The sequence below is a fragment of the Athene noctua genome, chromosome 1 (assembly GCF_965140245.1).
Source record: "Athene noctua chromosome 1, bAthNoc1.hap1.1, whole genome shotgun sequence".
NCBI lineage: Eukaryota > Metazoa > Chordata > Aves > Strigiformes > Strigidae > Athene > Athene noctua.
Genome location: NC_134037.1, coordinates 249,614,989 through 249,626,998, shown reverse-complemented (window position 1 = coordinate 249,626,998; position 12,010 = coordinate 249,614,989). Strand labels below are relative to the sequence as shown.

Sequence of the window (12,010 nt, the reverse complement as noted above, 5' to 3'; positions counted from 1 at the left end):
CCCGTCCCGCCGCCGGGCCTCAGCCGGTCCGCGGGGGCAGCTCTCGGGACGGTGGCTCGGGCGGGTGGCTCCAAGGGCGGCTCATTGGGGCCGGGGCGCAGTGTGAGCACGCAGAGTTGTGCGGCCGTTACGGCGTGTTCACAGCGTAATGTGTTGGAATGGGCTGCCCGGGGAGGTGGTGGAGTCCCCATCCCTGGAGGTGTTGAAGAGTCGGGTCGACATAGCGCTGAGGGATCTGGTGTAGTTGGGAACTGTCAGTGTGAGGTCAATGGTTGGACTGGATGAGCTTCAAGGTCCTTTCCAACCTAGACGATTCTGCGAAATAAAACGGGGCAGCGCGAGCCCTTCGTTACTGGGGACGGCGGGGCGGGCGAGTGGCAGCGCCGGGGGCTGGCGTGAGGCTGGGCCGGCAGCCGGTGGGTGGCGGCCGGTGGCCGGCCGCGGGGGGGACAGAGCTGCTTTCTTCACCGTAACGGCGCTCTTCGTGCCCAGACGCGGCTGGAAGCGCTGGCGAGCGCTGAACGGCGAGCGGGGCACCGACACCCGGACCGACAGGCGAAAGTGCCGGGAAGCAGGAGCACGCGCTGCCGGTGGCCGATCTGCCGCAGGCAGCACCAGCCAGCCCACCGCAGGGCTGCTGCCGGGAAGGCGGAACGCCGCCACAGTGCAGCGCGAGTCACATCTGTCCCGCAGTTATTAGTTGTCGGTACCGCTCCTGCCCGCTCGTGGCGCGTCGCCCCCTGTCCCCCACGGCCGGCCTCCGCCACCGCAGCCCGGTCTCGCTGGGGCTGCGGGGACGCGTGTCCCTGAGGCGGGACGGTACCGCCTGCGGGATCGCAGCCCCGCGCGGCTCCCTGCAGCGGCCGGCGGGACGCTGCGGTGGCTGCGGGGGGAAAGCCGCGCAGCTCTCGAGGCGGCCGAGCCCCGGGCGGCCGCCGGAGCGCCGGGCACCGCGGGCTGCCCCGCCTCGGCCTCGGCCGGCCCGCAGAGGGCGCCCGCGCCAGGGCCCCGCCCCGCCCGCCCGGCCGTGCCTGCCGAGCACCGAGCGCGTCGGCCGCTGCCTCTCTCCCTGCCGGCGGCCGCCGCGGCGCTTGCCCGTCGCCACCCGGACCCAGCTCGCCAGCGCGCCAGGGCCGCCATTTTCAGTCACCATAGTGACGGGTCCTGGCAACGCGGCGACGCCGGGAGGCCTCGGGCTTCGCTTTGTGCCCCGGCGGGAGCCCGTCCTTCCCGCCGCCCGCCCTTTGGCTCTTCTCCCGCCAGCCCTCCGTGTACTCCCGTGCGGTGTGGATCCACGCCCGCCTTGATCCTGCCCGGCGGGGGTGCGCCCTGCCAGCATGGCCGGGGAGGGAGACAAGAGGAAGCGCTTTATTGCAGCCACGGCCGCGAACTACTTCGGGCTGGATCCAGGTGTGGGCCACGCTGCCCTGGCCGCGGGGCTCCATCGCCGTCCGGAGCTCGCCAACTTCCTCGACGACGGCAATGAGTTCCTCCTCGTTGTGCAGCACTCGGGCACCCAGCTCACGGCATCCAACAAGGTACGGTGGTGTCCGGCCGAGCGTGTGCAGGCGCCTGTGGATCCAGCGTGTCCGCTGCATCCCAGTGTGCCGGTGAGGATGCGGAGCCTGGCGCCCAGCCCGAGTTTAGCGCCCAGGAAAGACTGGTCTTCCTACTGCAGCAATCTGTGCTGGCCTCAGCGCCTGCTCCATAAATTGCTGGCCCAGGAGTCTGTGAAGACCGTATGGTCAGCTGTGTGATAGATTTGTTAGTGGGTCGTGCCCATGCTGATACGTAGTTGTAGCGTGCTGTGCATTGTCGCTGTGTGAATGTCAGGCAGCCTGGAGGATGGCGTGTTAGTGTGCCGCAGATGCCAGGTGGGGTCTCATGTATGGGTCGTTCCCGGGCAAGGGTGCATGCGGGTGGCTGGAAGGATTGCGTTGCCGATGCCCGTGCGGGAAGCGTGGCCCAATGGGTGGCACATTGGCTGATATTTGACAAGTCCCAAGGGGGGTGTTTGTCCACATCATGTGTTTTGCAGACTGATGTGTCCAGCTATGAGCAAATCTGAGTTTCTCTGTGTGAAATGTCGTGCTCTAAGTGTTTGTGCTCAGCGAGTGACGCATCCGAGTGACACCGTGGGGTGTGAGTGATGTACAGTGACTGTCACCATGTAGTCAGGACGCGGTGTGGTTTCTGCCACACAAAACGCGCATCTTGATGTGCGTCCCGTCATTCTGCCGTGAGACCGGGGACGTGGGGTCTGTTATGTCAGTGACAGGTTTTTTTCTGCACCGAAGACTAGTGTAATGGGTTGTTAACATGTGAACTGCTGTGTGGACCAGGAGGTTACATACCTCCTGGTGTAATCATCTGTGTAGTCTGTGAAGTCTAGTGCATGCTATATTCATGCAAGAATTAATATTTACATGTACCAGTTTTTGGGGTGTGTTGCTGAGCCACAGTCTAATATACAAAGACACTTGTCAGCAGCTGTGAAGATTGGATGCATATCAGGACGCTAAAGTATTCCTAGTGTATCAATTGAAACAGTGTCTGTAGGTAGGTGCTGGGCTAAAGACTTGATAAAAAAGTAGAACTGATTATGTCAAGTAAAATTGAAAGCTGTCCTTACTCGCCCTGTTTCTTTTAACAGAAAAAGTTCATGAATGTTTACAGTTGCACAGAATTTGGCATTTCAGCTATTGTATCTTTTTGCTACTGCTTTATCAGATGTTTAATAATGTTTTCCTGTTTTATGAATTCTCCTTGGCCAAAAATAGTTTCAGTAATTGTTCTTATGGCAATTTTTGGAACTTCACCTGTAAGTTGGACTGTGAAGTCCAAGAGTCATGCTACAACTTACGATTTTACTGATGAAGGAACATGCTTTTCTCCTTGAGAAATCTATGAATTGTGACAGTTATGTATTTACAGACTCAAGAGAACAATACTGAATATTTAGAAAAATATTCCCAAAGTTATGTAGCATAAAAATGCAAAAACAAGGAGAGACTTCATGCTCAGTTTTCTCTAGGCACAAGATGTAGTTTCTGGTGTGTCTCCAAAGTGGTAAGTGGTGTTTTCAAAAGCAAAATAGCATAAATAATTATGGTATTTATGGATATTTTATAATGAAAAAGGCATTATATACTTGATGTTGGAATTCAGGTTCCTATGAACTCAGGAAGGAGTATAATAAAATTTCTAATTTTTTGTGCAAATCAAATACTACAAGAATATTATCAGAGCCCACAGGAAGTAGTATTATATTTTATATTTTTTTCTTGATGTAAATAATTTCTGTAAATGGTGTACTTAATTTAGTATAACATTCAGTCAATGACAGTTTTGTGAACAAATCCTGTCTTCTTGATTATTACAGATTGAAGCTACTGATTCAAAGAATAATGTGTTGGTGTTCTTTAAGCTGCGGCCTGATGTAATTACAGAAGATAACCTTCATAGTAATATTCTTGTTTCATCTATGCTCGATTCACCAATTTACACCCTTTATCAAGCTGTGCGACAAGTTTTTGCACCAGTGTTACTGAAGGTGAGCAATATACCAATTTAAATGTTCTGTAGTTTTATATTGAAACATTGAAATTCCAATAGGATGTTAACTATTCTGAGATAAATATTTTGTTTTAAAAATAATACATTTTAAGCGCTTAAAAAATGGATGATGCTTCTAATTTCTAATTTCAAGAAGGTATTTCACCTTGTATCCGTAAAGAGAGAGGAGGATTCTGGTCATATATATGCCTCGCTAGAAATGTGGAATATACTGGGCAGGAGTGGTTAATGGAGGTAAAAGCTCCTTACTTCCTTTCCACCAGTAATTCCCGTCTTGTCTCCTTTTCTTGTTTTAGTTATTATTATATTTGATATGAAATTCATGGGTGTAGTATCATGCAAACTTTTAATATGTGGCAGATAGGTGTGCTAGACTCTAGATTAACTTGTACAGCTGCATTTCTCAGAGTTTTGCTTTTTTAAAAAATGCTCTGAGGCTTTTCCTTCCGTTCCATTAAAGAATATATTTCCTTTGCGGATTTTTTTGTCAAAACAGATGACCATGGCTGTGTTTCATCAACGGAACAAGCAGAGTTTCGGCATTTAAATATTTTTAGTTTCTTGTATGTCATAATATTTAATAAAATAATTTTAGAATAGCACAATAACTTTTAATACTTGATTCTAGCAATTTCCAGATTCTACTAGAGAAGAAAATTCCAAATTTAACTTAAGAGAATTCATTACCAAAGAATTTTGAACACACTTTCATAGTGCCTTTATATATCCAACAACTGAATTGATTTTGTGATAAAAAATTTTTACAGTATTATTCTGAAGTGTTAAGTGAAAAGAATGAGGTGCTTTTCCTGGACTTTAAGAGAAATAAATTATTACATTGTCTCACCATGTGATTGGTTACTGCTATTAATCTAAGTAATTGTTTTTTAAGATTAATGGGAGGAAAAGAGTTACTGTTCTATCACGTGAGTTTTGAAATTTTCATTACAGGATGAGAGATGGAGTAAAACGTTTGATCCCAAACTCCAGAAACTTTTAAGTGAGCTTGAAGCGGGCTTAAGTACTGTTCTCAGAAGGTCAGATCCTAATTACACAGGAACAAAATTCAGTGAAGATGATGTGCGAGGTTTGTTTTGAAATTACCTCTTCTATAGTTAATTTAAAATTTGGAGTAAATAATTTATTTACCGGTTGAGTTTTCAATCTTTGTTATCCCAGTGACTGCAGAGTGTGAAACATAACAGGTTGTGGTGAATAGATTGGAATTAGTGGTGATCAACTCTGGTCTCTTGATATGAACTTGATATTATATCTAATCAGAGTCAGAAGTTGAAGGATAATTACATAACCATATAGTAAAAATTTGCTTTAAAAAGTACGATCTGAATGAAAATATTTTGTGACCATCCATGTATTTCATATTTAAACATTTTCCTTTATTATTTGCAGCTATACTTACACCAACAGATGAATTTCAGTTCTGGATAGAATGTGCTCGTCATGGAAGTAAATGGTGTAGTAAAGAGAGAGCTTCTCATTTTAAAGACCTGTTTGAGGACATTGCAAAAGTATGTTTTCTTTTGTGTGATCAGTGATATATTTGTAGACTTAGTAAAAGCCACTCTTATGTCAGTGTATGTACACTATTTTCAGATATATGAATATATAATTATTTACTTATTTTTTCTTAGACAAAATTTTACTTGAAATGACATTCATGTAGTTTCTAGTGACAATGGTGCAGGGGAATGCCAACATTTAATTGGGAGCAGAATTGACCATTGAATAGTAGAGTTCCTGTAGAAATACAACAGTATGTTACAGTTTGTAAACTAGAAATTGACTCATGAAATTATAAAAAGGAAAACTGAAAATGCAGACAATAATAATGAATACTATTGTGCAAAATTTTTTGGCACCTGTGAAGCGCTTCCTTGAATAGCCCTTCAGCTATCAATGCATTCTTCATATGGATAAATTTACATAAATGCTTGTGTTTTTGAGAGGATTATGCCATATTCTGTTAAGTAATAAAACCCAGGAAACTATAGCAACTGCCAGCTTCAGAAAAGTATAAATGTTTCTACAATACTAGTTGCAAAGTAATTGTACAAAGGATATTTTTCTTTAGGATTATTACAACTTGGATAGTCTCTCATTATTTGAAGTTGTGGATTTGGTGGAGACTACCAAGGATGCTGTTGATGGTGTGTGGAGACAAACAGAACATGATCCTTATCCACAGCCACGCATGCATAATCTCTTGGATGTAATAGGTAAACCTTTATGCAGTCTCTATTAAACGAACAGTTGAGAAAAAGTAAAATGAATCTTTGAGCAGAGACCTTCTTCCTCACAAAGGTACCAGTGACAGCCTACAGCATTGCTTTCTTCTTGTAATTATGATCCGTGAATGTTATTTGCCTTATAGTACCCGATAGTTCAGCCAGTTTGGTAGATGGCTTCACACATGCTTGGGAAGGTGATAGATAACAACAAGATGGAGTTGGATACTTTTCAGCCTCTAGAATGGATTTGTCTTGCTTCTGTCTGACTCCCTGTCTTTCTCTCAGGAGAAAATTTATTTCCATAAACTCCCATATGGAGGTTGATTCAGTCTGTGTGGAGGTGAGAGCAGTATGTGCAGAGATGTTGCTTCTCATCCTCTCATCAGCAGTCCCATGTTCTGGGACAGGCATAAGACAGTGAGTTTGTTTGCCACTGCCAGATGTGTGTGTGCATGAGGGGGAGGATTGCTGGAGGCAGCCAGTCACTGCCATTTCTGCTGATAAAGACAGATGCTTCTGTGTGGATTCCAGAATCCAAATCCATCAGCTTCTGATGTTGGACCAACCCCTGTTTAACTTGGAGATGTTTAAGAGATTGTGGTGCTTTTGAAACAAAATAATCAGTTACTGATACATTTGTGTGGTTTGAAATCAAGACATTATACTAGTTTTTTTAAAAAGTGATTGGAACGTGGTGTAGCATTTAAAAGAATTATTTTAAACATACATAACATACTACTTCTGTATACTTCTTTGTGTTCTAGGTGGCTCTCTAGGTAGATATGTTCAGAAAAAATTAGCAGCTTTGAATTTGTGGGAAGATGCTTTTCACAGTGTTAAAGAAAATCTAAAGGCTGGCATTTTGATTTGTGAGCAGTGGGTGTCAGCTTGTGAGTACCTAACCGGACAACTGTGGCAACATTATACTCTACATCCATGGAAAAATGAGAAATATTTCCCTGAATCGTTGGCCAAACTTGGCAAACGTCTTGATGAGGTAGAGATTTGAATTTTACACATTTATTTAATTAGACACAGAATTAAACAACATTATTTTAAGCTAAAAAGGGACATTAAAACACTTTTATAGCCTTTCAGACTCAGACAGCATTCTATAATCTGCGTTTACCTGACCCTTTCAAAAATTTCTTGTACAAAGGAGAGGGATGAGATGTGCTATTTGTGCGTTTTGGTTCTAGATGTATGTTTTATGTAAAAATATATTTGATATATGAAATATTTTTTTCTATTATAGGTACTAACTGTTAGGACATTGCATGAAAAACTTATGTTCTTTTTGCCAGCTGGAGAACAAAATTCTTTACATCTTGCCCAAGTGTTTGAACCCTTTGCTGGCCTAAATCCTGTACACTGTAATCCTTACACAGAGGTATAATGCTTATTTTTAATTTATTCATATTCTGTCTGTGACTTTTTATGATATATATGGATCGTCCTAAATTAACACCTGAACTCATTATCTCTAGCCATTATGGAAAGCAGCAGTCTCTCAGTATGAAAGAATTATTGCACCGGCGGAACAAAAAATAGCAAGCAAATTGAAGAAATTTATTTCAGAAATTCAGGACAGTCCTCAGCAGGTATGGGTATTTTTGTAGTCCAAAAACTTTCCTAAAGTTACTGAATTCTTAAGTACTCAGTTTAGAGCACAGGAATAAATATTTAGAGCCAAAGACAGTACTTATGAGCAGTGACAGAATATGTTTAATTTTTTTTCAAGAGAAAGAGATAACTTTTTAAAATTTCATATTCCAGCTTCTTCAAACATTTCAGAAATATAAAGAACTGATAAAGCATCCAAATATAAGCAAAGAATTGCTTTTTGAAAGGGAAACGTTGCTAGCAAGACTTCAGGATTATGTTAAAGGTAAAAAAGTATTTAAAAGTTTTTAACTGCATTATGCTCGATAATGCAAATGCTGTAATTCTTTATCTACTTTTAGAATTATGTCAGTATCTCTAGTATATTTTTGCAACTACAATAATAAGTTTAAGCTTGTTCTATTAGGTTTCTGGTTTAAAATGAATCTTTTGTTTGTGTTAGACTATCAGACAGACTTTGAAACTCGATGCCATGGTGTTCCTGGTGATGTTTCTGGACCACTGTCAGGCAAAAACCTTTCCGAAGTTGTCAACAATATTGTATGGGTGAGGCAGCTGGAGCTGAAGGTAACAGATTCTGTTACTTTTTAGACACAATTACAGAACCTAAAATATGGTATTTTAGATTTCTGTGGGGAATTTCCCACAGCAAAATTGTGGACTTCCCAAGAATTATGTAAACTTTCTTATCAGTGGTGCTGCTTGTTAAGTTGTATTTTATTAACTGGCCCAGAAGACAGTCTTTTAATAATACACTGAACTGCCTGCTTTTATGACTTAAAAAGGACCCAAATTCTGAGAGGGGGCTTTTTTGTTAAATTTTACTCTCCAATTTGCATTTTAAAATTGTATTTAAGATTTATGGATAGCCAGATTCTGACATCCTAATTCTCACGTGTTATTACTAACCTGTGTAGTGTCCCCTTGAAATCAAAGGGATTTCTTGGTGGTACTTTTTTGAGTCAGTGCCTGCCAGAGGATTTACTACAGAGACTGTAGTAAAAGTAAATATTCAATGATTCTATGTTCCCTTACAACAGAATGAGTTTTAAAAATACTTTATTATTTTAACAAGTTATTTTTGTTAGTTTGTATTTACGCTTTAGTTGGAAACTCTGGAACTTTTTTTGGAAAGTATTGACTAGTTACAAGCAAAATGTTTTCTGTAAACGTGTCATTTACAATAAGTATAGATTTGAATGAGAATAGAAGTTACTTATCCCAGACTAACTATTAGTCCATTTTATAGCATTTCCCTGTGATTTGCAGAAATCTCAAGGGCCCATTTCAGTTGAATGTGACAAGGGGTGGAAGTCTTAAAGGTGTTACTTTGTTGTGTCCTACAGAGAGAACAGCAGCAGCTCAGGTCTCACAATTCTGTCATCTGCTTGGTCTGCTAAAGACTTAGAGAGCAGTTCAGCTGATGTGTGTCAGTTGTGTGGCTACTCTAGGCTGTGCTAAACTTTTTACTTGCTCTCAAATCTCCACTGATTGTACTGGCTAGGGTTTTGGTTAATTTGTCCACATGTAGATGTGAAATCCCGTTTGAAATACCTTTGTGTATTGACATGGACAAACAGATACAACAAAAGACACATGGCAGATCTGTACCTTTATGGAGAATAAACTAAAGACGGAGTGGGATACTTTGAGGTATCTTAATAGTGGCAGACAGCTATGGTGGACAGGACAACTTATTCAGACCCAATTTACTGTAATGGGAGTTTGAACATCTGGGACACAATTCAGGATATTTTTTTTTTTCTAATTGGTTTTTGAATCCCAATTGGATGTTTTGTAATACTGATTTTTATTGTGGTGATTTTTCTTTTCCAACCGAATACTGGGAAATTGATCTTCTTCTCTTTGTGATTCTGTTTAAGATGCATGATGCTATCAAGCTGGCAGAGGCTCTTCTGTCTGACTTACCTGGATTTCAAACTTTTCATCAAAGTACAGATTCTTTTCTGGAACAGTTAAAAGTATATGAACAAGAACAATTTGGTGATTGGTCTAGGAATATCCACTCAGAATTATCAAATCCCAAGTCAGGACTTTGGTAAATACATTCTTCTTGAAATAATGTTTATGCTGAAATCTGTAGTGTGGTGAAGTTCAATAGAACTTGATGAAGGGAATAAAAAATTTTACAGAATTGAGAATGACTGGAGAAGCAAAATGGAAGAATTTATGATTTCATCATCCTGCCGGGCTTAGTTGGTAAGGTGAAGTATGCAGGACAGTGTTCTTAACTAAACTTGCACTTTCTATTAACACCTGAAATTAAAGACATGTTTGGTTTGTTTGTTACTACTTGCTATCCATTGTAATCCATATAGTGATAATGTCTAGAAACCAGATGAGATTAGAGTATAACTGTGATAAACAGATGGCACACGTAGAGTAGCAAATTAATTGTTATTCGCAAGAAATTCTGCAGTCTAAATAAAGCAGGTGAAAGAAGGGTAAGAAAATCAATTTAAACCTCATTAATTTTATTCCCCAAAATAATGAAATTACTTCATGGGATATTAAAATATATTTGAATATTTTTAAAATTGATTTGCCACACAGCTTCTATCTGCATCTCTGAGTTTTGCAAACTTTATTTGAATAAAGAGTATGTCCACAGTTTCAGAGGATACAGGAGTTGATACTTATGGTAAACTTTTATTTTACGAAAACCACTGAAGTATAACAAATAAGCAGATTCAGCACTGCAATATATAACAGCCATCTAACTTGCTAGTACCATAAAATTTTGTTATTGTGAGATTTTAGAAGATGTGAAGAGATTAGTTAAAAGGAAAAGAGGTAGCTCACTGCAAAGGGGAATGCAATGGATGTGTGAACTAGAAAAAGATGACAAAAAAGCCAAAAATGAGTAAAGCTGAAGTATTTGTGAAAGAAGCCTAGAAGGATGGTGGTAGAAGCATTACTACAATAGGAAAAAAAAAGCAGAAAATCTAAAGATAGGCTGATGTTCCTATTAGCATCTGATTGTCTATACCAAAATGTTCCACTGATCCAAGTCCTGGTGCTTGTACTGATTGTTTCAGAGAACTTCTTCCCCTTTGCAGTGCTGAAGGCTGGTGCCTTAAAGTGTCTGCTTGAGAGAGTATAATGGATCCAGTGTATTTGAGAAATACTGTCTGGCTCTGAGTTACATGTTAACTGTGTAACAAGCGAGAAAAATTTTGTGAGCAAAACCAATAGACATTGTTCATTTCTTCTTGTCTTCACTGGTTTTGAATTAAGAGAAAGGTTACTGGAATAATTTATGGGAATGAAGATGATAATAAAAATAGAAAAATGTAATAGAATGACATCAAGCTTTTAAAAATTGTTTATTTTAGTATTATAAAGTGCACCTTAGAATAGATCAATATCAAGTTATATTCAATAATATGTTTAATTTGATTTTGATTTAGCATCCAAGCTAATAGTCCTGTAATGGAGTTGGATCACAGTTTTGGAACATTAAATATACTTTATTCAGATCGTTTGGTGACTCTCCTAAGAGAAGTACGTCAGCTATCAGCACTTGGTTTTGCTATACCAGCTAAAATACAGCATGTTGCAAACACTGCACAAAAGTTCTGTAAGCAGGCGGTAATCCTCAAACAGGTATAACATTAAATGCCATAATAACTTTCTGTTCTCACTTCTTAGCTTTACTAGTAGAACTTTTCTAGACTATTCTTTTCAGACTCTGTGGCTGAGCTTTTTGCTGTTTGTATGTAAGTGACTTGTTCCTTGAATAAATTAGCTAAGTCCTTAAAAGAAAACAAAAATAAAGAAGTGCTTTGCAATTTTGGAATGTATCTTCTTTTGAAACCAGATGAATTATAGTATTAAAGCCATGTGAAGTTACTGTATGAATATACAAAAATAAGACAAGTAATTCATTGATCATCTGAGTGTAGTCTCAGTTTCCAATTATTATAACTAAAGGAAAATGTCATAAAATGGACCAGCTTGTCCTCACCATTGCTAGTTTTCAACTGAAAATATATTAATAAGTATTTTAATGGAAATGTGTGTTTGGTTTTTGGGGGGGTTATTTTCTGATTGGACTCGATGCTATATAAGTTTTTATTTGGCTGATATTTCAGTTGAAAGACCATGTCAAGTTTTCTTCTGTTACTGTAGGATGCAAGAATGAATATGTATATATTGGTAAAAATTCTTGTGTAGATACACAGGCTCAATTCAGTTTCACAGGAGGTGTCTTTGGTATCTGAGATACCTGCACAGCTAAGGCAGATATGACACAAGACCCACAAGATGATCCATGCATCTGGATCATTGACAGGTGCCCAAGTGGAAACTATAGTCGTCTCAGCAGGCGCTAGATGTCAATATGTGGACAACTAAACTGAGTTGTAGGGTATCCTTATTCCAGCTGCAAATCTGGAAGTAAATAGATGTTTTTTAGGTCTTGTGCCATATCCTGGCAGATGTCTTGGATACTTGAAGGCCTCGGAAATGCCACTAGATGCCTACATTTTCATAAAATAGTTGAACTGTTCCACTTACAATAAATCTGAGACTGAATTTAT

General features: G+C 40.5%; 1 protein-coding gene across 2 annotated transcripts in view; it reads left to right on the top strand.

The window, feature by feature from the left end:
• Nucleotides 1-1,279: 1,279 nt before the first annotated feature.
• The window catches only part of DYNC2H1 (dynein cytoplasmic 2 heavy chain 1), a 182,683-nt gene continuing 171,952 nt past the window's right edge, over nucleotides 1,280-12,010 (top strand). For both annotated transcript variants that reach the window (XM_074916428.1, XM_074916437.1), the window contains exons 1-12: nucleotides 1,280-1,538; nucleotides 3,383-3,553; nucleotides 4,528-4,663; nucleotides 4,987-5,105; nucleotides 5,669-5,813; nucleotides 6,590-6,822; nucleotides 7,081-7,215; nucleotides 7,313-7,426; nucleotides 7,602-7,713; nucleotides 7,891-8,015; nucleotides 9,332-9,507; nucleotides 10,880-11,075. In XM_074916428.1, the coding sequence (XP_074772529.1) occupies nucleotides 1,338-1,538; nucleotides 3,383-3,553; nucleotides 4,528-4,663; nucleotides 4,987-5,105; nucleotides 5,669-5,813; nucleotides 6,590-6,822; nucleotides 7,081-7,215; nucleotides 7,313-7,426; nucleotides 7,602-7,713; nucleotides 7,891-8,015; nucleotides 9,332-9,507; nucleotides 10,880-11,075 (1,863 nt within the window). In that variant the 5' untranslated portion in view covers nucleotides 1,280-1,337. The remainder of the gene's footprint in view (nucleotides 1,539-3,382; nucleotides 3,554-4,527; nucleotides 4,664-4,986; nucleotides 5,106-5,668; nucleotides 5,814-6,589; nucleotides 6,823-7,080; nucleotides 7,216-7,312; nucleotides 7,427-7,601; nucleotides 7,714-7,890; nucleotides 8,016-9,331; nucleotides 9,508-10,879; nucleotides 11,076-12,010) is intronic.